This window comes from Exophiala oligosperma (assembly GCF_000835515.1).
Source record: "Exophiala oligosperma strain CBS 72588 unplaced genomic scaffold supercont1.5, whole genome shotgun sequence".
Taxonomy (NCBI): domain Eukaryota; kingdom Fungi; phylum Ascomycota; class Eurotiomycetes; order Chaetothyriales; family Herpotrichiellaceae; genus Exophiala; species Exophiala oligosperma.
The window spans coordinates 364525-388402 of record NW_015622822.1 but is presented as its reverse complement, the minus strand read 5'-3'; the positions used below and the strand labels follow the sequence as shown (position 1 = coordinate 388402).

General features: G+C 52.1%; 11 protein-coding genes and 1 non-coding gene across 12 annotated transcripts; 7 read left to right on the top strand and 5 right to left on the bottom strand.

The window, feature by feature from the left end:
* The first annotated feature begins 72 nt into the window (after positions 1-72).
* On the top strand, positions 73-3299 carry PV06_05533 (uncharacterized protein). The gene has a single exon (XM_016406548.1). It carries the CDS (start codon positions 1170-1172, stop codon positions 3201-3203), a length of 2034 nt encoding a protein of 677 aa, XP_016262152.1. The 5' UTR covers positions 73-1169; the 3' UTR covers positions 3204-3299.
* A 178-nt stretch (positions 3300-3477) lies between these two features.
* Positions 3478-5856, top strand: PV06_05532 (uncharacterized protein). Its single transcript, XM_016406547.1, has 2 exons — positions 3478-3651; positions 3711-5856. The coding sequence occupies exons 1-2, from the start codon at positions 3550-3552 to the stop codon at positions 5043-5045; spliced, it is 1437 nt and encodes a 478-aa protein (XP_016262151.1). The 5' UTR covers positions 3478-3549; the 3' UTR covers positions 5046-5856.
* PV06_05531 (uncharacterized protein) lies at positions 5011-8177 on the bottom strand. The gene is made up of 2 exons (XM_016406546.1): positions 7882-8177; positions 5011-7826 (listed from the first exon to the last, which is right to left on the bottom strand). The coding sequence occupies exons 1-2, from the start codon at positions 8046-8048 to the stop codon at positions 6011-6013; spliced, it is 1983 nt and encodes a 660-aa protein (XP_016262150.1). The 5' UTR covers positions 8049-8177; the 3' UTR covers positions 5011-6010.
* Positions 8178-8375: 198 nt separating this feature from the next.
* Positions 8376-8993, top strand: PV06_05530 (uncharacterized protein; the record flags this gene model as incomplete). The annotated part of the gene is made up of 2 exons (XM_016406545.1): positions 8376-8448; positions 8503-8993. 2 exons carry the CDS (start codon positions 8376-8378, stop codon positions 8991-8993), a joined length of 564 nt encoding a protein of 187 aa, XP_016262149.1.
* A 652-nt stretch (positions 8994-9645) lies between these two features.
* PV06_05529 (uncharacterized protein) lies at positions 9646-10062 on the top strand (the record flags this gene model as incomplete). The annotated part of the gene is made up of 1 exon (XM_016406544.1): positions 9646-10062. One exon carries the CDS (start codon positions 9646-9648, stop codon positions 10060-10062), a length of 417 nt encoding a protein of 138 aa, XP_016262148.1.
* A 761-nt stretch (positions 10063-10823) lies between these two features.
* Positions 10824-12195, top strand: PV06_05528 (uncharacterized protein). Its single transcript, XM_016406543.1, has 2 exons — positions 10824-10922; positions 10989-12195. Exons 1-2 carry the CDS (start codon positions 10873-10875, stop codon positions 11734-11736), a joined length of 798 nt encoding a protein of 265 aa, XP_016262147.1. The 5' UTR covers positions 10824-10872; the 3' UTR covers positions 11737-12195.
* PV06_05527 (uncharacterized protein) lies at positions 12118-13819 on the bottom strand. Its single transcript, XM_016406542.1, has one exon. The coding sequence runs from the start codon at positions 13705-13707 to the stop codon at positions 12454-12456; it is 1254 nt and encodes a 417-aa protein (XP_016262146.1). The 5' UTR covers positions 13708-13819; the 3' UTR covers positions 12118-12453.
* Positions 13820-14062: 243 nt separating this feature from the next.
* Positions 14063-15981, bottom strand: PV06_05526 (uncharacterized protein). Its single transcript, XM_016406541.1, has one exon. It carries the CDS (start codon positions 15874-15876, stop codon positions 14065-14067), a length of 1812 nt encoding a protein of 603 aa, XP_016262145.1. The 5' UTR covers positions 15877-15981; the 3' UTR covers positions 14063-14064.
* A 291-nt stretch (positions 15982-16272) lies between these two features.
* PV06_05525 (uncharacterized protein) lies at positions 16273-18626 on the top strand (the record flags this gene model as incomplete). Its single annotated transcript, XM_016406540.1, has 4 exons — positions 16273-17372; positions 17422-17796; positions 17845-18074; positions 18124-18626. 4 exons carry the CDS (start codon positions 16273-16275, stop codon positions 18624-18626), a joined length of 2208 nt encoding a protein of 735 aa, XP_016262144.1.
* PV06_05522 (uncharacterized protein) lies at positions 18209-23707 on the bottom strand. The gene is made up of 3 exons (XM_016406538.1): positions 19372-23707; positions 19111-19317; positions 18209-19054 (listed from the first exon to the last, which is right to left on the bottom strand). The coding sequence occupies exons 1-3, from the start codon at positions 20119-20121 to the stop codon at positions 18635-18637; spliced, it is 1377 nt and encodes a 458-aa protein (XP_016262142.1). The 5' UTR covers positions 20122-23707; the 3' UTR covers positions 18209-18634.
* PV06_05524 lies at positions 20815-20937 on the bottom strand. The gene has a single exon. It is a non-coding gene; the product is annotated as a tRNA-His (tRNA).
* On the top strand, positions 21656-22525 carry PV06_05523 (uncharacterized protein; the record flags this gene model as incomplete). The annotated part of the gene is made up of 1 exon (XM_016406539.1): positions 21656-22525. The coding sequence occupies one exon, from the start codon at positions 21656-21658 to the stop codon at positions 22523-22525; it is 870 nt and encodes a 289-aa protein (XP_016262143.1).
* Positions 23708-23878: the final 171 nt, after the last annotated feature.

The window sequence follows — 23878 nt, the reverse complement described above, 5'->3', positions numbered from 1 at the left end:
ATTGGATCATCGTAGAACTTCAAGTCACTACAAACATCTCTTCTCTCTATATCTCTCACTCTTATTACATCAGATTCATATACAGGTACACAGATATCTACCTAGGCAGGTATTTGGACATCCAACTCAACAAGTGAACCGACCGACTACTCCTACAGCCCCTGTCCATATGGCTCATCTTCGAGTATTCACCCACCACCAACACGCTTCAGTCTCGGTTCTCCGAGCCAACATCGTGGTCAAACTACTCTTCCAAGCTGGAACAGCTGCCATCAGCGTCAAATAGGAAGCTGTTGTGACACTGGTCGCCGTTTATGTGATAACTGACAGAGTCATTCGTCGCTATAGGTGTCTCAACTAGAACCTGTCTCCGTACATGTTGAAGTCTATACCGTAGACGGGCTCATTCTGAAATAGAACGCTACTGGCAGTGGAAAGATCTGATACCACTTCATCACCTGATGGCTAGAGGTGTCCGCCACTCTCGGAAGCCGACCTTGTAGATGGAAGAGCTTCTTGTTGAACCTGAACGTCCTTGCGATTGAAATAGGTAGTCAAGATGGTCCTGAGTTGTGAACCTCGATGTTTTGTTCTGTATGGCAAGTCTCCAAGCATTTGTTCCGCCGCATCCAAACGTCACTCATCTAAATACCTGGAGGTAGCTTATTCTAGGTAAGTAAACTCCATGGCAAACTCCATCACCAGGAATCCAGCTTTCCTGACAGTGGGAGTCTACAGCCATCAACTGATAGGTAAATAATATGGAGTACACGTTAAAGCACCTTACGGAATACAGGTCGAATCTTGTCTCAGCCACAAATCATTCCACTTGGGGGCCAAACTTAGCATATGCGGCATCCTTACAGACCTCCGTAAGCGCACCAAAATTGGTGCGACCGCCTATCAATCGACCTGTATCATCTTCAGGCTGGTCAATTTCAAAACCACTATGGACGCTCGCGGACTTGGTGTACACTTGGCGTGGATTTTGAGCCCTTCGGATGCCTGCCTTAAAGGTATGTGTTACAATTGGCAGAGGCTGTGCCCTGTAATAAGAGTGCTCTTCACCTTCTGGGTACAAGTATGATGCCCGACTCCCTTCTGGAGCCATTGTTTATGTGCTTGTTCTATCCGTACAACACGGTAAGATAAATTTCAGCTCTTCTGGGATGAACAATCAAAAACCGAATTCCTCCCTCATGATACCTTGGACAAGAACAGAAAAGGCCCAGGCGAGAGCCACCACGAATTCAGACGAGACCTACGCTCCGATCGGGAGACACCCGCGAACTCCGTCCAACGATGCCGTGGTCTACTATTCAACTGCAGCTGCACTGCTCATCGCTCCGTTGATTGCTACGATAATCTGGTTGAGTACGAACCACAACAACTGGGGCAAAGACCATTGGTCCTTCGTCCACAGTGCCACCATCGGAGGACGCTTGACACAGCCCGGGGCCAAAGCCATCGATGTATTATGCAGTGCCTTTCTCGCACCATTGATCCTCGCTGGCTTCAACGCCGTCTGGTTCTCCTGTGCCCGGGTCGCTACCATCAACGAAAAGGATACATCTGCTCAAGGCGTACCTCTGGCGTGTCTGGTCGAGGTCAGTAGCACGACCGGCGGGTCCTACGACATCTTAAAGCTGTCTACACTCCTCGGCCCACGCACAAGACGGCTGATCTGTCTCTCCCTGCTTGTCATCTTCTCCGCCTTAGCCAAATCGGCATTCGGAAACGTGATAGCCTACGAGGCTTTCAATGAAGATGCGGCCGGACAGGACACGACACTTCGAATGCTCAGCGATGCACAGCTTGCTGTCCCCAGCTCATTTGTTTCCACCACTTTCGCCGGCATGTGGGGATTCAACACTCAGCAGAGGTCTAGCTTTGCCAATCAATTCAGTGGCATGTTGACTGGACTGAGTATCTCAAATTCGACTCCGCTGTTGACCGATGATAAGGCCTATCTGCTCAATAACGTGACCACTGCTTCGTTGGCACTTCCCTCAACTGTACAAGCTTTACATGCTGTCCCGGCTTCTCGATGGTCAGTCTCTTGCAAGCCTTTCGCTCCAGACACGTTCATGGTGCAACAGATGGGTGAAAAGTCCGTTCAATTCACCATGACCCGCGGGGAGACTGACCTCCTCTCTGGGAACTACCCAGGCGATATCGCGCTGATGCAGAACGCGTACAATGAAGATTACCCGTTCATGGCATTTCCATACAATGGCACTTCGGCTTTCCTGGGCTACGCCGGCAGTTTCAACTTGAGTAATGAAACGTACTCTTCTCCATACGGCGATATTGTGCCAAAGGCCTTCAATATGACGGCATCAGGTTTCAACGGCACGAAACAGATAATGTCTGTATGGGGCATGGAATGTCAAATTCATCGACAGAATGGCACAGTTGAATTGCTCCGTTCGGCGAATGGAGACTGGAAGAGGAGTCTGGCGAGCGTCAACATGTCCGAAGAGAAAACCCTTTACCAACCGTTGCGCATGCAGCAACTACAACTCAACCTGAACTATCAAGCTCCCGATGTGACGATCCCTGGACTGGCTCCAGCCCTTGCGAGGTCCGCAGATCCATGCTATGACGCCACAATTACAGGCACTGAATGTACTGCCTCTCCGACAGGTACTGACGGCACGTCAGGGACGACATCCAGGACGACCGACTACGAGACATTGGCTCTGAACTTCCTCTACGCCTCTGCAGAGACGGAACGCATGGCATATGAGGTGGCGAGCACAAATTCTACGCGCGATCAGCCCGACTTTTTCATCGATGTTGCAGATACTTCTCAAATACTCCGATATCGCATCACGTATGTGCCCGTGATATTGTTCGTCGGCATTGCGTGCATGTTTGTTGCCGCAGGCATCACACTCGCCCTGGTGGCAATGAGCTGGAGTAGCACGAGTGGCAGATCATTCAGGCAGGTCAATGGACTGAGACTGTTGGTAGATGTGTTGGCCGGTTTGAAACAGGATGAGGTCGTGAGTCGACCTCAGTTTAGCACGACACTGGAGGGGACTAGTCTTCAGAATGACGATGATGAGAGCAAGACAAGGTATGAGGATCTAAAGACATCTTCCGACGCCGAACTGCAGACCTGGGCATCTGGATGTCGCGTGAGATATATCGAGGGCAGTGGAGGTGTTGGTTTAGAGCGTCTGCCAGCCCCTTCATAGAATTGTTGGTAGTTGCGAGGGCATTGTTGAAAAATGACCAATGATGTAGCCTGTACTCCGTAGAAAGTCTGTGATTGTCAACGATATCTTATATTTACCCAGGTAGTGGTGGTGACCCGGCGATATTTCCACCATGTGTACCTCGAGATACGGAGACTAAAGCAGGTGAGACTGACTGGACGATGACAACGATTTTTGGCTGCGGAGATTCTGGAGACCGTGGCAAGTCCATCTCCAAATTTCCGTGGTGGACAGTGACATACTGTACAAAGATCACACACCCGAATGAATAACTGCATGTATGACACTCGCTGAATTTTCCCAGATCATGAGGTAACAGGAGGAAATGATGAAGTTTCGTGGTCTTGTTTTGGCTGCTTTGTTCGTACGATGTTTTGCCAGCGAAAACACCTTCAGCGTCCACGATGACCTCTTCGCTTTCCCACAGGTACTACCAACTGACAATAACCCGTATGACAGACCAGGGCTCGTGCTGACACCATCCAGTATTCTGTCGAATTCGCAGACTCATACATACTAGAAGCCGATGCCGTAGCCTACCTCGCCAACGATGGGACCAAGCAGACTGGACACGACGAAGTGCCCTCGAAGCTGAACTACAACAACTTTGGATCAGATACCACGGGGGAAGACGCCAACCCAGTGGGCACCTACGAACGTCTGCTCCTCCAGGGTTACCCGCACCTCTGCTTCATCCCAGAAGCCAAACCTAGCATCGAAAATGCAACCAAAGAAGAGCCCTCTGCCACGGACCGCGAGAAAGAGCTGGATCGTGCAGTCAGTCGAGGATCGGAGCTGCTGCAGGGCATGGCATCAAACCAGTGCCTGTACTACTCTACCGGCTGGTGGACGTATTCATTCTGCTACAACGCGCAAGTGACGCAATTCCATGCCCTGCCGCCGGGGACGAACGGTCGCGTGTGGCCTCCTCAAGAGGACCCTACTGTTCCAAGCTTCGTCCTGGGCCGGTTTGAAGGAGCACCAAAAGCGAACAAAAAGGCGGCCGCGGAGGGAAAGATCTCCTCTTCGGAGCGGACAATATCCACAGAGGTCCAGACACAAGCAGAGACAAACTACCTTGTCCAACGCCTCGAAGGGGGATCGCCATGTGACCTGACGGGCAACAATCGCAAGATCGAGATTCAATTCCACTGCAACCCACAGCTCACGGACCGCATCGGCTGGATTAAAGAGACGGCGACATGCGCGTACTTGATGATTGTCTATACGCCGCGACTTTGCAACGACGTAGCCTTCCAACCCCCCAAGGAGAGTCGAGCACATCCCATTACGTGCACGGAGATCATATCAGAAGGTGGAGTCGAGTCGTGGGAAGCCCGTGGCGAGGAGCTAAGTTCAACCAGCCAGACACTCGAAGAACAGGGGCAGCAGTCTCAACAACAGATTGTCCTCGGCAATGTCGAAGTCGGGGCAATGAAATATATTGGCCGCGAGGGCAAGAAGCTCGAACGGGGGCGCATTGTGCTCACCCAGGACGAAAAGGCAGATATCCTCATCATGCAGAAGAATGGACAAGTCTCAAGTCTGTCGGCGGCAGACATGAAAAAGCTCGACATCAGTCCCGAGGAGGTCGAATCGTTCCGTATAGAACTTCAAAAGATGGCGGGCACAAAGGACTGGAAGATTGAACGACTCGACGATGTCAATGGTAACATTCAACTACGAGGTGTCGTTGCCTCGGACGACGAGGACGAGGTTGAGACTACAAAGGACGCCAAATCAGACGAACCCAACAAACAAAAAGAAGAAGATGAACAAGATGCAGCCGGCAGTCAAGAAGAATATAAAGGAGAATTGTGATCGACCAATTATTCGCTTTGTGGTAGACCATTGTCACCGTTACCTCCCTCCTTGATCAGTATCAACCCGAAGATTAAGTCGCGCTGTCATGATGTCCCAACGATCATCTATCCAAATGGCCACTCGCTATTGTATCAATTGCCAGTCAGCACTTGAACCGGTCAAAGCTACCAAGACAGAAACAATCCACTCTTCTGTCTCACAGCGCTGGAACAAGTGTCAGCGACATGCCGGGAGCCATACTCGGAAGCAACAGGCAAATGACAAGGCCGATGCGCATTATCGATGGCCAAACATCTTGCGCGCTTCTACTTCTGTTCAACTCAGGCAAACAAAATCTGCCCCATCGGACAGCCCAGGAGGATCGTTCCCTGTGTACTCAGACTGAGACGAGAGGATCACCTCCAGACGTGTCTGGCGAGATGGCTGACCAATTCCTCCATCCCGCGGACTTGGCCCCGGTCGAATACCCGCACCTGTGTCTGGACCTTGCAGACGGGGTGGAAAACGTACAAGACACCCATCATGGGGCGCCAGTACTCCCTGCGTTATGTTTAATACCTACCCGAGGTATGTCTCGCGGATAGTGTCGACGTTGGTGCTTTCCCTCGGCCGTCAATCCTCGCTCTCTCTTCCAAAACAGAATGAAACGAGCTCTTGAGAAAGTCCAATGATATATTCTTGATTGGTGGAACAAAAATCAAGATGGCAGAGGACCACCGTCGTAATCCAAGATCAATCTCAATTTCAATTTTGTGCAATATGAATATCGTGAATCCGATCCAAAACTTCACATAAAAGCTAAGCCAGCAGTGTCACCATGTTACCCACGTTAATGTGCACTCCGTAGAAGTTTACTTATACTCGAATTCTCATATACCTCGTTTCAATCATCTCAAACGTGTCTTGCCCAAGTGCCCCAAATTTCTCACGCAACGCATCAGCATGTCTTGACAGGAGAGCAATCAAGGAGGTGGTCGAGGCCCAATGATCTGCCTTCTGGCGCCACCGACACCCAGACCGGTGCCGCCGCGGTTCTGGTTGTCCCCTCCCATGTACCCGTACTGATGCACATCCCAGCTCTGGCCCGGGGCGCTGCCCTCCCTGATGTCGCGGGCCCTCGCGGCCGTGTCCTTTTGGCCCTCTTCCCACTCCCGCTGCCGTTCGCGTTCGCGCTCCATCTCCCGCTCGAGCAGGGACTTTGACGCCCACCCGCCCGCCTTGGTGCGCGCCTGGGACTGCATGCGTCGTTGGGTTTCGAGGTCCACTTCCGTCGTGGTCGAGTAATCCTGAGGGCGGTGGGACGAGGCCGGGGGTTGCGCCGGCGCAGCGTGGGACGCGAGGTACCGGTCCGTGCGGTTCGTGCCGGGAGTATAGGTCATTGGGTCGGGGAGGGGCCGGGTGGAAGTGGTCGAGGGCGCCGGGACAGGTTCGGGGCGGGGCGGCTTCGCAGGTGGTGATGTTGTGTCCTGCTCGAGGTCTTGGGTCCTTTGCCATTCGCGTCTGAGGTAGTCTCGCTCCGAGGCGTCCCAGTCGTCCTCGTGGCTTGTCGTGCCGACGTTGGACCGGCTTGGAAGGGGAGGCTGTCTGGGCTGCTCCGCTTGGAGCCTGGGTGGCGGGGATGGCTCCGTGGGATGGTGATGTTGCTGTGCTTTGAGTTCCTCCAGTTGACGTTCGAGTTCGGCGATGCGTCTGCTCTCGGTGGACTCCTGCTCGATGATATGCTGCTTGTGCGAAGCTGCAGCACTCACTCGAGCTTGATCTGCCTGATACTGGCTGAGGAATTGTCCATTCAAGCGGGCGTCACTCGTCGCACGTTGGCGACTCCGTTCGGCTGCCGATCGTGCTTCTCGCTCAGCTTGGTCTGCGGCTTCACGTTCTCGCTCAAGTTCGTAGGCACGCTCTCTACGACGCTGTTCTTCCTGTCGCACACGATCTTCTTCCTGTAGACGTTCACGTTCCTGGACCCGCTGTTCTTCCAGTTCCTGTTCTCGAACCCGTTGCGTCTCCTCGGCCCACCTCCGCTCTTCTTCGAGTCTGGCTTGCTCTTCTTCCGCAGCCCTTTGTGCTTGCTGCTGCCGTTCTTGTTCTTCTGCCTCACGACGTTTGCGCTCGGCCTCCTCTCTGAGACGCTTTTCCTTTTCTGCAGCGCTCGGTACACTGGGAGCGGGAGAGGTGATTTGTCTCCGTGCGCCAAATGCGACACCTTGGTTGCCCTGGCTAGCTCCGCCCATGTACCCGTACTGATGAATGTTCCACGCCGGTGCCGTCTTGCCTTCATCAGCTTTGCTGCTCCAGGTACTGACCGGCCCGCCTGTAGCGAGCCCGCCCCTCCCAAGGGTATTCTTGGTTGGACTTATTCGACCCGAATATGCTGCTTTGTTGAGCGGGTTAAAGGTGTATGAAGGGCTGTCGACGGTAGCGTTGCTCGTGCCTCGAGGCCGAGCCGCTGTTGTGGTGGTGTACGCCGGTGATCTCGGTCCACTTGATCCCGTTCCTTGCGGACTCATGGCTGCCCCTTTACTCTTCGCACCAAGAGTGGATGGGAATGCTCCTGGGTTTATGCCATTTGCAGCGCGACTGAAGGCGGAAATGCATTGTAAAACTTGTGCCGGATCTTTACCGTCATAGAGATCGACAGTCAAGAAGCGGTCGTGGGATGGTAGATTCAATGGTGGTAGTTCACAGGCGCGTAGAAAATGAGATATGTTCTCCATCTGCACAAATGGCATGTTGGACTGTTTATACTTGACGCCTGGAGCGACCGCTAGATTGACAAGTCTGGCAGAACATAACCATCAGCGTCGGCGCATTGTGATATACGGTTTCATCTTACTTGCAGAGCGCGACACCATCTTTCAAGGCATCCATCAAATCCCCTGGAGGCAATCTCTCCCCCAGTGTATCTTCAATCCACGCTCTTACTTCTTTCGCGGCACCAGGCGTGTACCGGTCAAGGCGCAGTTTGCGCATGTCCTGGTCGAGACTCGTGACCGAAGCCATGATTATGGTTGATCGGAGAGTGTATGTTCTTGGGGTTAGTGAAAGAGGTGTCTAGGTATACCATGCGAAGATATTGTGTAGGAAGTGAATAGCATGGAAGGTAAAGAGTGGCAGTGTAATAGTAAGAGTGATCAAGACCCTCGAGGCACCAGGCGGGTGGAATATTGACCCCTGCAGGTTGACGTCGATCAGAACAAGCCACTGCACAATCCCGTCATTCTACATCTTTTTGTACACATTATTCCACTGTACTGCACGGCTTATGCAAGAATCTCATCGTCCATCCTTCTGATCGGTCTCTACCAATACCCAAGAGATTCCACCACAATGGGGACCATGAGAGATTTATGGATCCGCTGGAAAATGTTACGCCTTCCATGGCGCAAGCGATTCCTCGTCGGTTCGTTTCTGAAACTACATTCTGTCGCTTAAGCGTATGCTAACACCTTCCCAGGTCAAGATCTGGTAGGAAATACATATTGGGAGTTTCGAGATGCTCTCAACCACAACAGAATGCGACGGATGGTCAAGGCCGACCGTAAAACCCTCTATGCCGATGTCCAGATTTCACCTCAGTGGCATCAATGGCTGCGACAGACTCGGTCGGATCCACCAAGTCTGCAGGAACAAGCTGCGGATCTGCAAAGACAAGCAACCTTAAAACACAATGCAAGGCTGGCGGATGAGAGATGGGCAGCGAAAGCAAAGTATATTGAGAAGCCAAAGCCAACTGTCACACAACAGCTCTCTGGGGATCCTCAGAAAGATAGAGCAATAGCTGAAAGCACACCTGAACAACCTCCTCGACCCGAAAAGTGCAAGAGTGGTGTTGAAACTCCTGCCCAGTCACCCAAGGATCCATGGAAGCAGGTTGAAGAGACCGGGTCAAATCATGGAACAAACTGGACGCCCGAGTCGTGGGTACCTGGTACTTCTAAACGCTGAAGCTGTTACAATGGCGCTGTGACGCTACGTGACTATCTCTCAGCTTGATATGCCCTGGGTAACATGCCTGATATCTGAATCCGGTATATCGAAATCTGCTATGATCCCAGATAAGCCCTGTATTCTTGGGGTTTCTCACACCATTAGCTGTTGGCCAATGTGGGATGTCAACAGTGGGATTCTAGAGGTAGTCATGCTCTGTCATACTTTGGAAGCCAACCATGGCCACGACGGAATCATCATTGTCATCCCTGGTCATAGGACATAATAAGACCTCATGATGACCTCTTTGAACAAGGCTGGGCTGTTTCAGGGGAACAGCCTCTTGATCCTTCACGCTCAACACACCAGGTCCACATGGCCCTTCATTGTGCTGTCCTTTTCAACACCGCTTGGCGAAGAATACTTGTTAACACTCTCAACACCGCCTTTGATGGTACTAAACCAGGACAACGCGCAACAATAGACAATACCGCCGCACCTCATTATTCAGTGCAGATGCTTCAGATGTACAATCATGCCTCCGGCACTGTCTTATTACTACCACATTTCTCACTTCTTCTCACATCCCTAACATCGACAAAATAACAAGGCGAGCATCGTTCCCATTGAAAAAGACACTTGAATCATCCGACAATCCCTCTCAACAACGATGTCGTCCAGCAAAGTCTCTTCCTCCTCCCAAACCTTGCCAGCGACCGACCCAACGGTCTCCAATCCTGACGTCCTCTTCTCGCTCGTCGAGAGCGACGAACCCACCACCACCACCATCAAACCCTCCCTCCACCCAACAGTCATCAAGAAAGCAACGGCACCAGATGGCTACAAAGGAGACAAAGCGGCCGGAGTGGCCTTCTACTATTGCTCGGGTTGCACCGAGACCTGGGCGGTGGTCTGGAAAGAGAAACCGCGTGTTTCTACCTTGTCAGTGTCCCTCGCCGACTACAAAAAATTGGCGGTGATGAGTGTGTGCGGCGCCTGCGAGGAGAAGATCTTGGAGGAGTTGCAAATGGCTCATGAGGGCTACGTGAGAGTGGAGGAGAAGAGTGAGGACTGGGAGTTGGTTTAGACGGGCTCGAAATGGGTCAATGAGGAGCGCGCATCATGCTCAAAGCTGAGAAAGGAGACAGTAGCAATGAAAATGCTTTTCAAATGCATAGTAGCATACGTGTGACTTGCTTCCCAGTGTCAAGGCGTGCTCCTCAAATGCGGCCTTCAGCCTGTATTCTGCCATGTCCTTGCTCGTTACTGTGGCGGTCGTTGTCAATGTGGTGGCCATCTCATCTGGAAAGTGGTGTAGTCGTTGATATCAGTGTCCTCCTGGAGTCTATACTCCATTGAGACTACCTTACATTTACCCATGTTGCTTTCGCATTGCTCTGTCTGCTCCCGTATTTGGAATGGAAGGGACGTCTTTTTCATATTTACTGGCTCCAACTCAGGACATGTGAGCCCAAGTTTGCTGCTGAATTCGAGACATCAAGTGTCGGAGAAGAGCTTTGGAATCTCGTCGAGCCTCTGTGTGTCGCCTTGCAGCATTATATTTGGAACATCCATTGAACAACCGCATGCGAGATCATGAAAGTTCGTTACATTGGCTGCTAGATAGGAACGAGCATCTTAAAGCTGTTCTAGTCGTACAAGACGTCTGATTCTATGGCGTAGAGTTAAAGTCGCATCATGGTGTCGAAGACTTCTTGGAGGTGGGTATTCATATCTGGGAAACAAACTATTACGCCTCAGCCCGAAACAGAAGGTCTCCCGAATTCCCTCCGTACTGCTTTGTGTTCACACTCACCAGTCAACTACGAGGTACTTCCTCCCACGACTACGACGGCGACATCGAGGACGTCCCGAGCTCTTCATACCATCGCCCATCATGGCTCTTCCCGGTGTTGAGCAAACGATCCATCGTGATCCTGCGCTCTTGTAAGTACCTTTAGAGCCTAGGTCATTATCTCAGTTGAAGCAAAGCCACCTAACTTTTGATCACAGCTACTGGATCCTCCTTCCCATCACGATTGTGATGATCCTGACTGGCGTTCTACGACACTATGCAACTGTTCTGCTACATACCCCTCCTAAGCCTCCGTCTTCCTTGCTCGAATCCCGCGAACGTCAGGCAATCTTGAGAGGCATCAACCTGCGAAACAACGCCAACGCCGCACTTACAACCTCCTCCTTTGCGAGTCGGAAAGAATACCTCATCGACTCCTTCAAAAAAGGCTCGTTCCTCCGTGGTGGTCCTCAGTCTCGCGGCCAGGCAGCTCCGAACCCGATGTCCGACCCCGCAGCCATGGAAGGCATGATGGGCATGATGAAGGGCAACATGGCCATGATGATCCCGCAGACACTAATCATGTCTTGGATCAACGCCTTCTTCGCGGGCTTTGTCATCTTGAAACTGCCTTTCCCTCTCACCATACGCTTCAAGAGCATGCTCCAGTCCGGCGTCATGACCAGGGACCTCGATGTCAGATGGGTGAGCAGTCTGTCGTGGTACTTTTTGTGTCTGTTCGGCCTGCAGAGTGTCTTCATTTTCATTCTGGGCAATGAGAATGCGGCGAGTCAGATGGCCCAGCAGATGGCTCAAATGAATCCCGGCGCCAACGCGAATCCTTTTGGACCGGGCCAGGATCCTGACAAGATGTTTTTGGCCGAGGCTGAGAATCTGGAGGTTCTCGAGCATTGGAGTATTCTTGACGAGGCCGACGACAGACTCTTGAGCATCTATGGCAGCTGAGCTCGCCTGCTCTTCGAGACCAAGATGGACCAAACCCTCCACCTATTCCGACCAACGAGTCCTGACTATGAGGCTCTCGTGGATGCAGCTAGCCCATTCTAAGCTTGCCGACCAACCCCGTCACTGTTGGTCTTGGATGGTCGATACCGCCGCTTTCGTCTCGACGAAGACGAGCAGGCGTACAACATACGACTGGAGAATGGGAGCCAGTGGGTGGTGTTTCGCCGCTGCCCGAGTAACCTTTGATCCCAATAGTCGCTTGACCCACAAAGTCATGTGTCATATCTAGGATTGATGAGGCTTCTCTGTAATGACAACGGCAAATACCAGCCAGTCTAGACCAGGACAGTGTATAAAGGAACATGGCATCCAGAACAGTGCCTTAGTACAACTTCTATACTCCATAAGAAAAGTCTTAATACTACAAAATGAATATGATGCGACTCGCGTTGATTGTGGGTAACCATTTATCTACATCTCTCCTGGTATCCATCTGAATCTGTCTTTTGAAAAAGGGGTATCGAGTGTGCCAAAACAAAACCCAAACCACTGTACCATGCATGCTATGCTGGAGCCACGCCTTGCTATATATACTCGAAGTCATTTTGCACCGTGTCAAAAAGGTTTGATGCACAATTCCCAATTCACTTATTGTCAATTCCAAATCCAATCCCCTCGTTTCTCCGTTCTCCGTTTTTCTGTATGTTGAACCCATCATCACAAAGCCTTTTCGAGTTTACTAGCCAGCTCATCGACGTCGGCGTCCTTCCTCTCGGCCACTGGGGCCTCCTCGGCCTGCTCGTCCAGCTCGACGAGCTTGGCACGTACTTCGTCTGCTTCCTCCTCCTCCTCATGCTCCTCCTCCTCCTCCTCGTCGCTGTCTTCGCCCTCGAGCTCGTCGAGTTCGTCCAGACCCCAGTGTTCGTCCGGGTCGTCGTCCTTGCCGTGCTCGTCCTTGCGCTCGCTCAGCAGCTCGCTCAGCGCCTCGATCGACGGGTCCTCCTCGTCGAACTTGTTCCCGTTGAGCTCGACGCGCCTCAGTTTGGGCAAGCCGTCCTTCGCCGCCTGCACCAGCGCCTTGACGCCCGCCGGGTTGATGTCGTTGTACTGCAACCTCAAAATCTCGACCCCACCGTTTCCGCCCGACGCGAGCGACTCGAAGACCCGCACGGCGCCCCGTCCGCCCAGGAGACTGTCGCCCACGCCCAGCTCCCTCAGGCCGGACCAACCCTCGAGCGTCTTCGCGAGTGCGAGGGCGCCCTTGAGCGTGAACGTGTTGTCCTGCATGTCGAGGACCTCGAGGTGCTCACAGTGGCGCAGGCCCGAGGAGATCAGGTGCGAAATACCCTCGGGCCGGATCCCGTTCTGTGTCATCTTCACGCTCTTGATGCCCTTCTTGTGCGCCTCGTACGCCTTGGCCCAGGCGGCCATGCTGCCGTTCTCGAGTCGGTTGCGGCCGCAGACGATGCTCTCGAGGTGGGGCACGTCCTTGCCCTGCCTCCGGGCGGCTTCTTTGCGCTCGGCGAGGGCGACGAGCGCCTCGGCTATGGACGTCCCCGCGATGGGGCCCATGCCGTTGTTGTTCAGGACGAGGTGTTTCAGGGGCACGTGTTTGGAGAGGAAGTCGACGAGAGGGTCCTTTGTGTTGAGCCCGAACGCGTTGTCGCTCAGGTCTATCGTGTGGAGGTTGGGGCATTCGAGCAGCGCCGTCAAGAGGGACGAGAGCGCCGGGGGGATCTCCTCGAGCAGTCTGGAGGTGAAGATGTCGTGGAGGTCGGCGCTCCGGAGGGTGCTCTTGGACGAGAGTATGGGCGCGAGGGCTTCGCATGCCGACACACCGAGCGTGTTGCCCGAGAGGTCGATGTGTGTGACGTTGGAAGACTCTTGGAGGGGTGCGATGTGTTTCTCAATGTCCTCCTTGGTGTCAAGTTTGAGGCCTTTGCCGGCGAGAGAAAACGTTTCGCCAGCCATGACAGTCAATTTCTAGAGGAATTCGAAATGACTAGGTGATGATATAATTCAAACGGTAAAGAAAAGGCACGTTTGTTCGAGCAGAGGGAGGCAACAGATGTGTGTGTCTTGGACCCTGGGTCTTTCAAAACAAATAATCCCAGTAATTGCCCTGTCCGATTCTAGAATCTTGGAGGGGTGGGAGCCTCGGCTTGGCATACGTAGCCTTGTCCGCCGTCCCGTGGCTTTCATGCCACATGGCTGTCACCTCCTCCCCCTTTTTCATGCTGCGGTGTCTCAAGAATGATAAGAGGTAAACAGTCGTATAGAGTTTACAGGATATGCTAATTAATGTCATACAGCAGACACCTACATACATCACTCGGCTTGAAGCCCGTCAACAATCCTTCCCATCCTGTCGCCACTCTCAACGAGCAGGATCCATGCCTCGTCGCTCCTGTTCTCTCCTTTTCTAGGCCTCTTCCCCTCGAAACTATCAACAACCTTACTCATCCTTTTCTTAATGCCCCTGTACACTGCCGCTGTCAGATCGTCCTCACGCTTCAGTTCTCCGAGCTGGGCCAGACTTCTAGTCAATGCCTCTAACAGCAGAGATACCCGTGCATTTGCATCAACGGTATTTTTTCCTGCTGCAAAGGGGAGATACTCCTCGGTCAACTTCTGCTGTGATAGTAGCACGTCACTTCGGATCGATGGTGCACAGTTCTCCAGGATTCGCTGTAGCAGGGATTCGCAGAGAAGTGCTTCTGTCTGCGGGTCGAAAACTTGACTTTGCATTCGACTTACGCCGTGTGAATTCGGTTCGGTGGATGGAGCCGTGAGAATGATTCCGGCAAACACTGACAGAGGTAAGGGCTTGATAAACTCAACGAAAAGTGTTAATAGCTCCTCCATATCTGGAAATGTGGTAGGACTCGTTGCCGTCAAAGTAGGGTGCTCTGACACATATGTCAATAGCCGTAACAACCTCATCCGTAGATTTAGTGCTTCTATATCACCCAGGCACGCGACGTTTGTGTTATCGGCACCATCCTGGTAGTCATTCCTCAGACTGCCAGCGCTAGTTTTGGGCGTGACCTTTGCACTCGGCGTGTGAGGGCGGCTTCCCGCCCGCCGTAGACGTTTGGCGGGCCGTCCAGACGCGGTCGTACCTGTTGCGGTACTCGCATTGTCATCGTCGGAAAGTTCACTCTCGTCGCGCATGAGATAGTCACCATATATATCTGCATCGATGTCCACATCTTCGCGCTTGGCTACCGTTTTGGTATCTTGTTTGGTGGGCGGTTTGAGTTCGTGAGCAAAGATAGGACGAAACTCAGACATCGGCCGAGTGCTGCCGTCAGCGAAGATGGCTCGCAGGATGCGTCGGGCTTTGGCGTGACCGCCCGAGGCCAGCTCTATGTAGTTCCACAACAGGCTCTCTTCTGGAGTAGACGAAGGGCCACCGGTACGAAGGCTCCAGTCCCTTTCAAGTAGATCTATGAGAAATGTCAGGAGGGAGTTGTAATGGGCCCAACGGGAAGCATGAACTGTCGACGGCATCGCTAGGGAAGAGCAATTGAGAGCCCAGCCGACCAAATGCCAGAAATCTTCACAGCATGTGAAGAGAGACTGTGAAGAAGCGTAGGGGGTGTTGAGGTCCGTGGATGTGACAGAATGGTTGTCCGAGTGATACTCTTCATCATCATCATCGTAGCGCGTGGTGCTGGTGTGACGAGAGTTGCGGCTATCATATCTATGAAAACCAAATGCCGTTGGAAAGTCTGCATTTATAGGTCCGGCAAGGGAGCTTACAAGGCGCAGGAGTCGAAGGGCAGAGTTGGCCTGGTCCCATTTCTCGCGCGAGTATGTACGAGTGGTGAATACAGGATGGACCGAGATGGTGGCGGCGAGTGCGAGGTGTGGTGAAGGTGGGATCGTGACGGGTTTTAAAGGGTCGGCATGAGATACGCTATTGCTGACGATGGAGATGAGGAAGTTATATGCTTGGGTGAAAAGCCGTTCCTCATAGTATGTTTGAACGTGCTGGGAGAGTTCAAATGGGAACTCTGCTGCTGTTCGATATGTTGGACCGGTAGATGTAGTAGAGATTGTTTTGCTAAAGGATTGATTTGGCGGCGGAGAGGAGAGGGGTGATGACACGAATGGTACCGTAGCACCTACAGCCATGACTAAAGTAGTGTTCTGGCGATCATTGAAAGACAGCGATAGGGTCGCGGGGCGACAGAGTAAATGTTATCAGTGTCGTTATGGAAAATACCTGGAGTTGGACGTTTGAGTAGGGAGTAAGTTAAGAGGTCGCCAAAGCGACTAAGGTCCATCTAAAGGGTTAGTGTACTTAGGGAAGCAGAATTCAGAGGATCATTAAACACATTTAGGCGATAGAGGCGCCGGAAGCCTTGCCTAGACGGGCTAGTTAATAGTTAAGTCAAATAAATGACTTCCCTGAAGAATTACTGGTTAAACCAATCCTCCTTTGGTCTTGACTTCCCCGGATTTCCCACTTCATATTGTGCTTCACTTCCTCTGATGCGACCAGCATTCCAAGATCGACGATTAAGCTCCATGTCTCAACTCGAGGTGACAAACAATCCGACACGGAGCAATACCACAGTGTTTACTGCCCCAGAAGCACCGTCACCATCAACCCGACGTAAACGATCCAAGATCTCACTGGCTTGCAATAACTGCCGCTCTCGGAAGACCCGTTGTGATGGCAGACTGCCAGTCTGCCTTGCGTGTGACAAACGACGAGTTGGGTCCACGTGTATTTTTGAGCGCCCTCTGCTTGACCTCCAAAAACAGGATGCAGAATCACGAACTCGGGTCCAGGATAGTCGAGGACCTTTCATTATCCAGTCGGAACCAACTCCGTTTGCTGTAGCCGAATCTCACGACGAGCAGTCGCAACACGAAACCAACGGGGAGCACCATGTCGATGGAGTTGCGACTGTCGCCGCTGAGAGCGACACGGCGCTATACGGTGGCTCTTCCACGATCAACCTCATTCGGCACATGGCGAAGAGAACCCACACCTTGGATGCATCCTCAGAAGCCACCAGCTCGAGGAAGAGACACCGCTGCCTCAACCAACGATCAATGGGTTACGTAGAGATTGTTCGCGAAATGGACGACAGTGCTGTTGTCTATCCTGTTCGTCGCAACGCAGACGATTACCTTGCGTGTTACTGGGAATTCATTCATCCGGTCTTCCCCATCATCCACAGGCCGTCGCTGGAGAGGCAGTACAGAGCCTTGTGGCTTCCAGGTCTTCCGAGCGTCGCTTTTGAGGAGAAGTCTGATGACAGCCAGAGTATTCTTGCATCGATGCTCAACTTGGTCTTTGCTCTAGGTTGCCAATTTAGCACACTGATTCCCTCCAGCAAAAGATCATCAATTGCCGACGACTTCTACCAGCGATCTAGGCGCCTTTTTGTTTTCGATGTGCTAGACTCATCGTCGTTACCTGCAGTACAGTTGCTGTTACTTCAGGGCGTCTATCTCCAATCTTCGAGGTATGCAACTCGCTGCTGGAACGTTGTCGGACTTGCAGTCAGGGTAGCACAGAGCCTGGGTCTGCATATCCATAGCGAGCGGGAAGGCGAGACACAGCTGGATCGTGAAATGAACCGCCGTGTTTGGCATACTTGTGTCATGCTAGACAGGTAGGCAAATCTATAAAGGCGATGCAAGAGACCACTAACACGAAGGAAGACTTCTTGCCATGACCTTTGGACGGCCGACTATGCTTCAAGATGCCGGTAATATTCCGATCCCTCTATCGATAGATGATGAATTTTTGCGCGACGATGGGGAGGAAGGGCTTCAGCCTGTGGATATTCCCTCCCGATTAGGCTTGTTTGTCTCATCCTGCAAGCTTTTCGAACATCTTGCAGAGATCTTGCGGACATTTTATACAGCGAATTCTGAGCCCGATGACCTAGTCGAAATTGTTCTGAGGCTCAACCGTCGACTTGATAATTTTGCGACATCGATACCAGACTACTTACAGACCTCAGAAGTATCACCACTGGATGTGTCAGAAAAGAACAATTGCGTCCACCTGCAACAGCAAGTGTTATACTGCAGGTATTTCTACCCCAGCGGAAAGCTTGTCCAGTCCTCACTTTGACTTAGGTTTCTCTATGTGCGGCTGCTCTTGTTACGGCCGCTTCTGCTTTCCACGATCCGGCACAGCCATCCACAATCCATCAAGTTCGGCAAAATGGACACTGAATCCTCGCTGGATCGGCATTTAATCATCCAGTGCTGCAATTTATGTGTTCGAATGGCACATAGACTAATTGAGATCATCCACCAACATCTTGATACTGCATACAAGAGTAGCGGATGGCACTCGGTGTATTGTACGTTCAACATGGCGGTCTGCTCAGGATAGCGTTGACAATGCAGCAGTCACATTCGCGGCCATGATCACCTTGCTCGCCGCGATGCAATGTCCTGGAGATATACAAATACAGGATGCAGAGCAGTCTTTTGAAGTAAGTTGGGACCGTTGCCTACGAATTTTGAAACACTATGAAGAGCAAATCATCTCTGCGCCTCAAGCAATCCGGGCCCTCCAAAAGCTTAGAGTTCGAGCTTCTCGCTCCCAACCCTTATCCCAAAATCAACTGAACCCTAAAAATATCTCTTCTCATGTTCGTTCGTCTCAAAGAGCCATTGAGGGGGGGAACAGTGCTCAAGAGACCGAGATGCAGCCCGCATACGCCGCGAACTACGTCGATGCGGATGCCATTCCGACACTGAACTTCAGTCCATTTCTAACGTATGGGGTTGACGACATATCAGATGCTTGGTTTGGACAACACCTCCCTGACCTCGACTATTTTGGACTGAATTTGAATTTGGATCACAATGCTACCACCTCGTCGTTGTCCTCTCTGTCTCAAAATTGACGGCAACCCTATGAGCTTTTCAGCCTTCTATGAAGCTCCGCTCTCGCCTTTTCGCAAGCTTCCGGAACATCAAAGTCTCCAATGATGGCGTTCTGTCTGTTGATCTCCGACTCGATTTTGTCGAAGTCCCTTCCGACACCCTTTGCTCGCCACTCGTAGCAGTCGCCGATATGTCGACTGGCTTGCACCAGCCACTGACCTCTGTCTTTCCTTTCGGCATCGAAGGTCGCGAACACGGCCTCCAGATCTTGAGGCTCTCGGACAATCTCGTCGGCCAGGAGTTCGGCAAGGACGGCACTGTCTTCGATGCAGAAACCCGCGCCAGCACCGTGATGCGGGGACGTTGCATGTGCAGCATCTCCCGTGATGCAGATGCGTCCCTTGTACATGGTAGGAACCGGATGTTCTCCAAGATCAAAGATGGCCCACTGCAATGCAGTCAGTCAAGGGTGGTATGTCAACGTTATATTCTCATGTTACTTACGACATCAAGATCTGGTTTCGTCAATTTCAACAAACTGATGACGTTGGTTCCATATTCAGCAAAGTCACGGAGGGCGTCTTCCCGTTTGGCAGGCCTTGTGAGCTTGTTGAAATCTGGCCACTCTTCTGGAGTCGTTCGAAATGCAACAATATTCAGCGTTCGACCGTGGTCAACGGGAAATGTCAAGACATGGCCATCAGGGCCCATCTGTGGCAAGTCAGCGGGGTTTTTGCAGCATAATACGAGTAGGAGATAACTCACATGCATGCATGAATTCTGCGCTAGTTCTTCACCGATCGCTTCGATCGCCTTGTCCATCGGGGCCAGGCCCCGATAAGCATACTTGTGTGTATACACTGGACGCGCAGAAGGGTGGTCTCGGCCGACAATAATCTGTCTCACCGTTGATTTGATACCGTCACAACCAATGATAGCATCCGTTTCTGCCGATGTCTCATCTTCAAACTCCATGACCAGTCTACCATTGCTGTTTTGCTCGACCGCTTTCAACCTTTTGCCGAATCGAGCAATGTCTTTGGGCACCAAATGCACCATCTCATCGAGATACCTTGCTCGATGTACACCGCTCTGGCCGTTCTTGGTCTTGATCGTGAAGGCTATATCTTGTCCTTTGCGGCCTTCAGGGGGATTTGCCAGGCCGTTGAGATAATCAAACCAGACCTTTTGTTTGGACGGCCAGGTATTGCTCGTGCGGATCTTCTCGTACGCCCTGTACACACCCTCGTGGCAGACCTTCATAGCCTGGACCGCGTTGGGACTGAAGGACACGCCGGCACCTATTTCACCAAACTGTGGTGCTTGTTCGTAGATTGTGATGGGTACGCCACGGTGGTACAGTGCAATGGCTAGTGTCAACCCTGCAATGCCACCGCCAACGACAGCGACCTCAAAGTTCTTCCTGGGTTTCATCATGTTTGTCGAAGTCGGAGGATGACCAGGTGTACTCAGATGTCTAGATATGCTCGAGAGTCGTTCGATGCTATTAGACATTGTCGTCTCGGCGACCACGACTGACGGAATGCCTCTAGGACAGAGGACTATTATATACTTCAAGCGGTGCCAGCGATCCCCGCGCAATCCGATCGTTCAAGGATGCCACTCCACGGGTCCAGCTACTCGGCTGATTCCTTTGCAACGTGCATACCAGAAGATGGTGATGATCCTGGTAAGAGAGCGGTGACATTCAGGGAGCCGTGGTCATTATCGGGACTGATGTATGAGATGAATCGAATTACCGATCCCCGGGTGCCGACAGCCGTTCCGATGCGTGAGGGTTTTGGTGAGCAATGTCGGAAAAATCCCGACTCTACCTGAAGTCATCCCGAACATTGTTAGCAGTACTCCAAAAGCCTGACGGTACTTGAAGCCTCTCTAGTGACGAGTTCTATCCTCCGTACGGTGTAACTCATGTCGGGGGTGGCAAATGAGGAGTCAAGAGCGTCTGCGGCTTGCCTTGAATACATCTACTGCCAATTCCATTGAACACTGCAGAGGCATTGTCATTTTTCTTCACGGCATATATACGTATGTATATTGAATGTTGGAACGCGCTCCTATATAACTGCCTGCGTTTGCTTGACCCAGAAAAGGGATTGGCAAGCATAGGCACGTCCAAAAAAATACGGGAAGAAAAACCAAAAACAATAAAAATAACAAGGCGAAGCACCACCACGTTTAGAACTGTGGCGGCGCCCGGAATCGAACCGGGATCGGATCGGAGCTGGGAAACACCATGATATACGGCCAAAGAATAGCTGTACGATGAATAACCACAACGATACATGCTGACCATTACACCACGCCACCCGCCTGAATGTGTCGATTTTTTGAGCCCTTTAATATTCAAAGGACAAAAAGTTTTCAAAGTGCGGGGGCGTTCTGATCACACGTGAACTTGGCTCTGTAGGTGCGTTGGCGGGGCGCAAATTCCGGGATGACGATTGTGTCTTGGGCACTAGCTGCCCTAAGTAGCTCGGCATGCGCAAACTACCCACAGGGTATTCCATAGGCCCCGACTCTGGAGAGGTAGGGATTCAAGGACGAGGGTTTCAGTATAAAATGAATGCCTGCCCAGGTCGGGGAAATGGAAGAGCTCTTGTGCACTGAGAGACCGCGTGTCCGGCGAAAGCCTTTTTGGAGTACCCAGGTAAGGTAAAATACATACGAAGATAACTCACAGTCATACCCTGAAGACCACGGAGTAGACCAGCTCGATAGTCCAGATCTTGCAACCACGCTCAACCTGGAATAATATATATCTTTGAACTCGGTCTCCATCCTCCAAGGGCGAGTGACTTGGTGCTTTTGATGTTCATTGATTGCGCGTCTGTCTGACAAGTGAGTTTTCGCAAGCGAATACATATTCGGAATCTTCAGGCGTCCCAATTTTTGGTACAGGACAAAAGAAGGTCTACCCGCCTGGCAAGTAAGACTCAGTTTTTGTGCCCTTTCCAGAATCTCTTGTATCTCCAGGTTGTGGGGAATAGCCAGTGTACTTCGATTGCAAGCCTGCTCGAGACACAACATGGCGGACTCCAGACAAACGGTCCTGATAACGGGGTGCTCTGAGGATTCCGTCGGTGAAGAGTTGGCCAAGGAATTCCATCGACGAGGCTTCCATGTCATCGCCACTGCGCGCTCTCTGTCGCGACTCACCAGGCTGACCTCGCTGGGGGTCGACACGCGCGAGCTGGACCTGCTGTCGACAGAGTCGATCCGCACCCTCTGTTCCGGCGTCACGAAGCTCGACATCCTCTTCAACAACGCCGGCGGCAACATCGTCATGCCGTTCGCGGACACCACGCCCGAAGAGTTCCGCCGCATGTTCGAGCTCAACGTCTTCCCCCAGTTCGAACTGACCCAGATCCTCCTGCCGCACCTCATCCACTCCCAGGGCATCATCGTGAACCACACGTCGCAATCGGCGCACGCCTTGAAGTCGCCCGCGACGGCGTACGCCAGCGCAAAGGCAGCCCTCGCCACGCTCACGGACTGCATGCGCGTGGAGCTCGAGCCGTTCGACGTCCGCGTCGTGGAGCTCGTCACGGGCGGCGTCAAGAGCAACGTCACCAAGTTCGAGACCACGTACACGCTGCCCGAGGGGTCGATCTACGGGCCCGTGAGGGAGGTGTTCGAGAGGCACATGAAGGGAGAGGACGCCCGGACCCTGGTGATGGACGGCGAAAAGTACGCGAAGCGCGTGGTGTCGGACTTGCTGGACGGGTGGTTCGGTACGCCCAAGTGGATCTGGAGGGGTGCGTTCGCGACGACGATGTACTGCGTCCTCCTCGCCAACACCGTCTGGAAGGGCTGCACCGACGGCTTGTTCAGGGCCGCCACCGGACTGGGCGGGCTGAAGCGAGAGTTGAAGAAGGCGAAACAGCACTCGTCCTGAGGTTCCTGACTTTTAAGCGGAGGGGGCCATGTCGTCGAGGATCCGCCTTGGCGAGAGGCTTTGACGATGCTGCTCGTGGACCGTCAGATTGAATGTTTGAAATTGCGTTGTGAAGGGAGCCACCATCAGACACGGAGACGGCGCGAGTTGTCTGGCTCTGGATCCCGGTCGGGCGGATCGGGAAAGAGAGGACAAATCACTAAGATTTTGGAATCAGCAAGTAAACACAGAGAGTAATTCACAAGCTGTAGATAGTGACACGGTAACTATAGGGAACAAGAAACTTGGGTTTCTTTTTTGTCTTGTGAAATTGTAGACTCGAAAGCCCATCGTATTTCATTGTAAAGTGCATGTCCCAGGTAAGAGAGGCAACTCTCAATTACCTTGGGACCAAATCTCAAAAACTGCGCCGTTTGCCATCTTTCATTGCAATGCTGTCCCTGCTGCACTTGTTCGCTAATATAACAAATTGTCTAGTATGTCTTTACATCTTTCCCACCGCCCCGATAGCGTCAAGCATCCCATGAGCTAGTGACTCGGACTGTACAAGAGAGTCTCCCTGGAGTGTTCTCCGCTAAGCATAGAGCGGGTGAGAGGTGGTAATGCCGTCTTTATGATTTCTGGTGTAGTACTCGTCTCTGGAGGGAAATTTTTATTTCATCCATTGTGCTCTCCGTTGAGATCTTTTCCTCGCCTCGGCGACACTGGCCGGGTCTCTCATGTATCCCAAGAAGAGGCCGGCTGGGATGAGGAACGACGTGAAGAAGCCGGCGTACTGGAGTGTATGCATCGATGCCGATACTGGCGATGCCTTCCAAACAAGAGGATTCATTTTTGGGATTTTGGGATTTTTGAGATTTTGGGGGTTGTTGTTGATTTGTGGTGGTGGTGTATGTTTTTACTGGAATTTGAGGTGATCGATGCAGGTATGTATAATATATCAGATGTCGAAAAGATGTATTTCAATGTCGGATTGATATGATGAATATCGTAGTGACAAGGAAAGAGTTGCAAAGTACTGAAGCTCACCTTTTTGTACTTGGACCTACCAGTTCAAATGTTGATCGTGGTCTGATACACGAGGCACGAAATCATACTTGCACATACCGAGTAACAATCATACCACTATTGATGGGTTGCACTGATGATGTCCCGGGGGGCGGGTATGGAAAAATGATGGGCAAGTCCGTAGGAGTCCTTGGAAATCAAAAAAGTGTCAGGAGATGATTATCATGCGCGCCCTGATGTTGGGAACACACGTGAGGCTTTTAACAAGGATGGACGGTGGTGTGACTGATGATGACTGGACGGGCGATTCTACTATGTGCCGCTCTGATCCCCCGAATTTTTTTT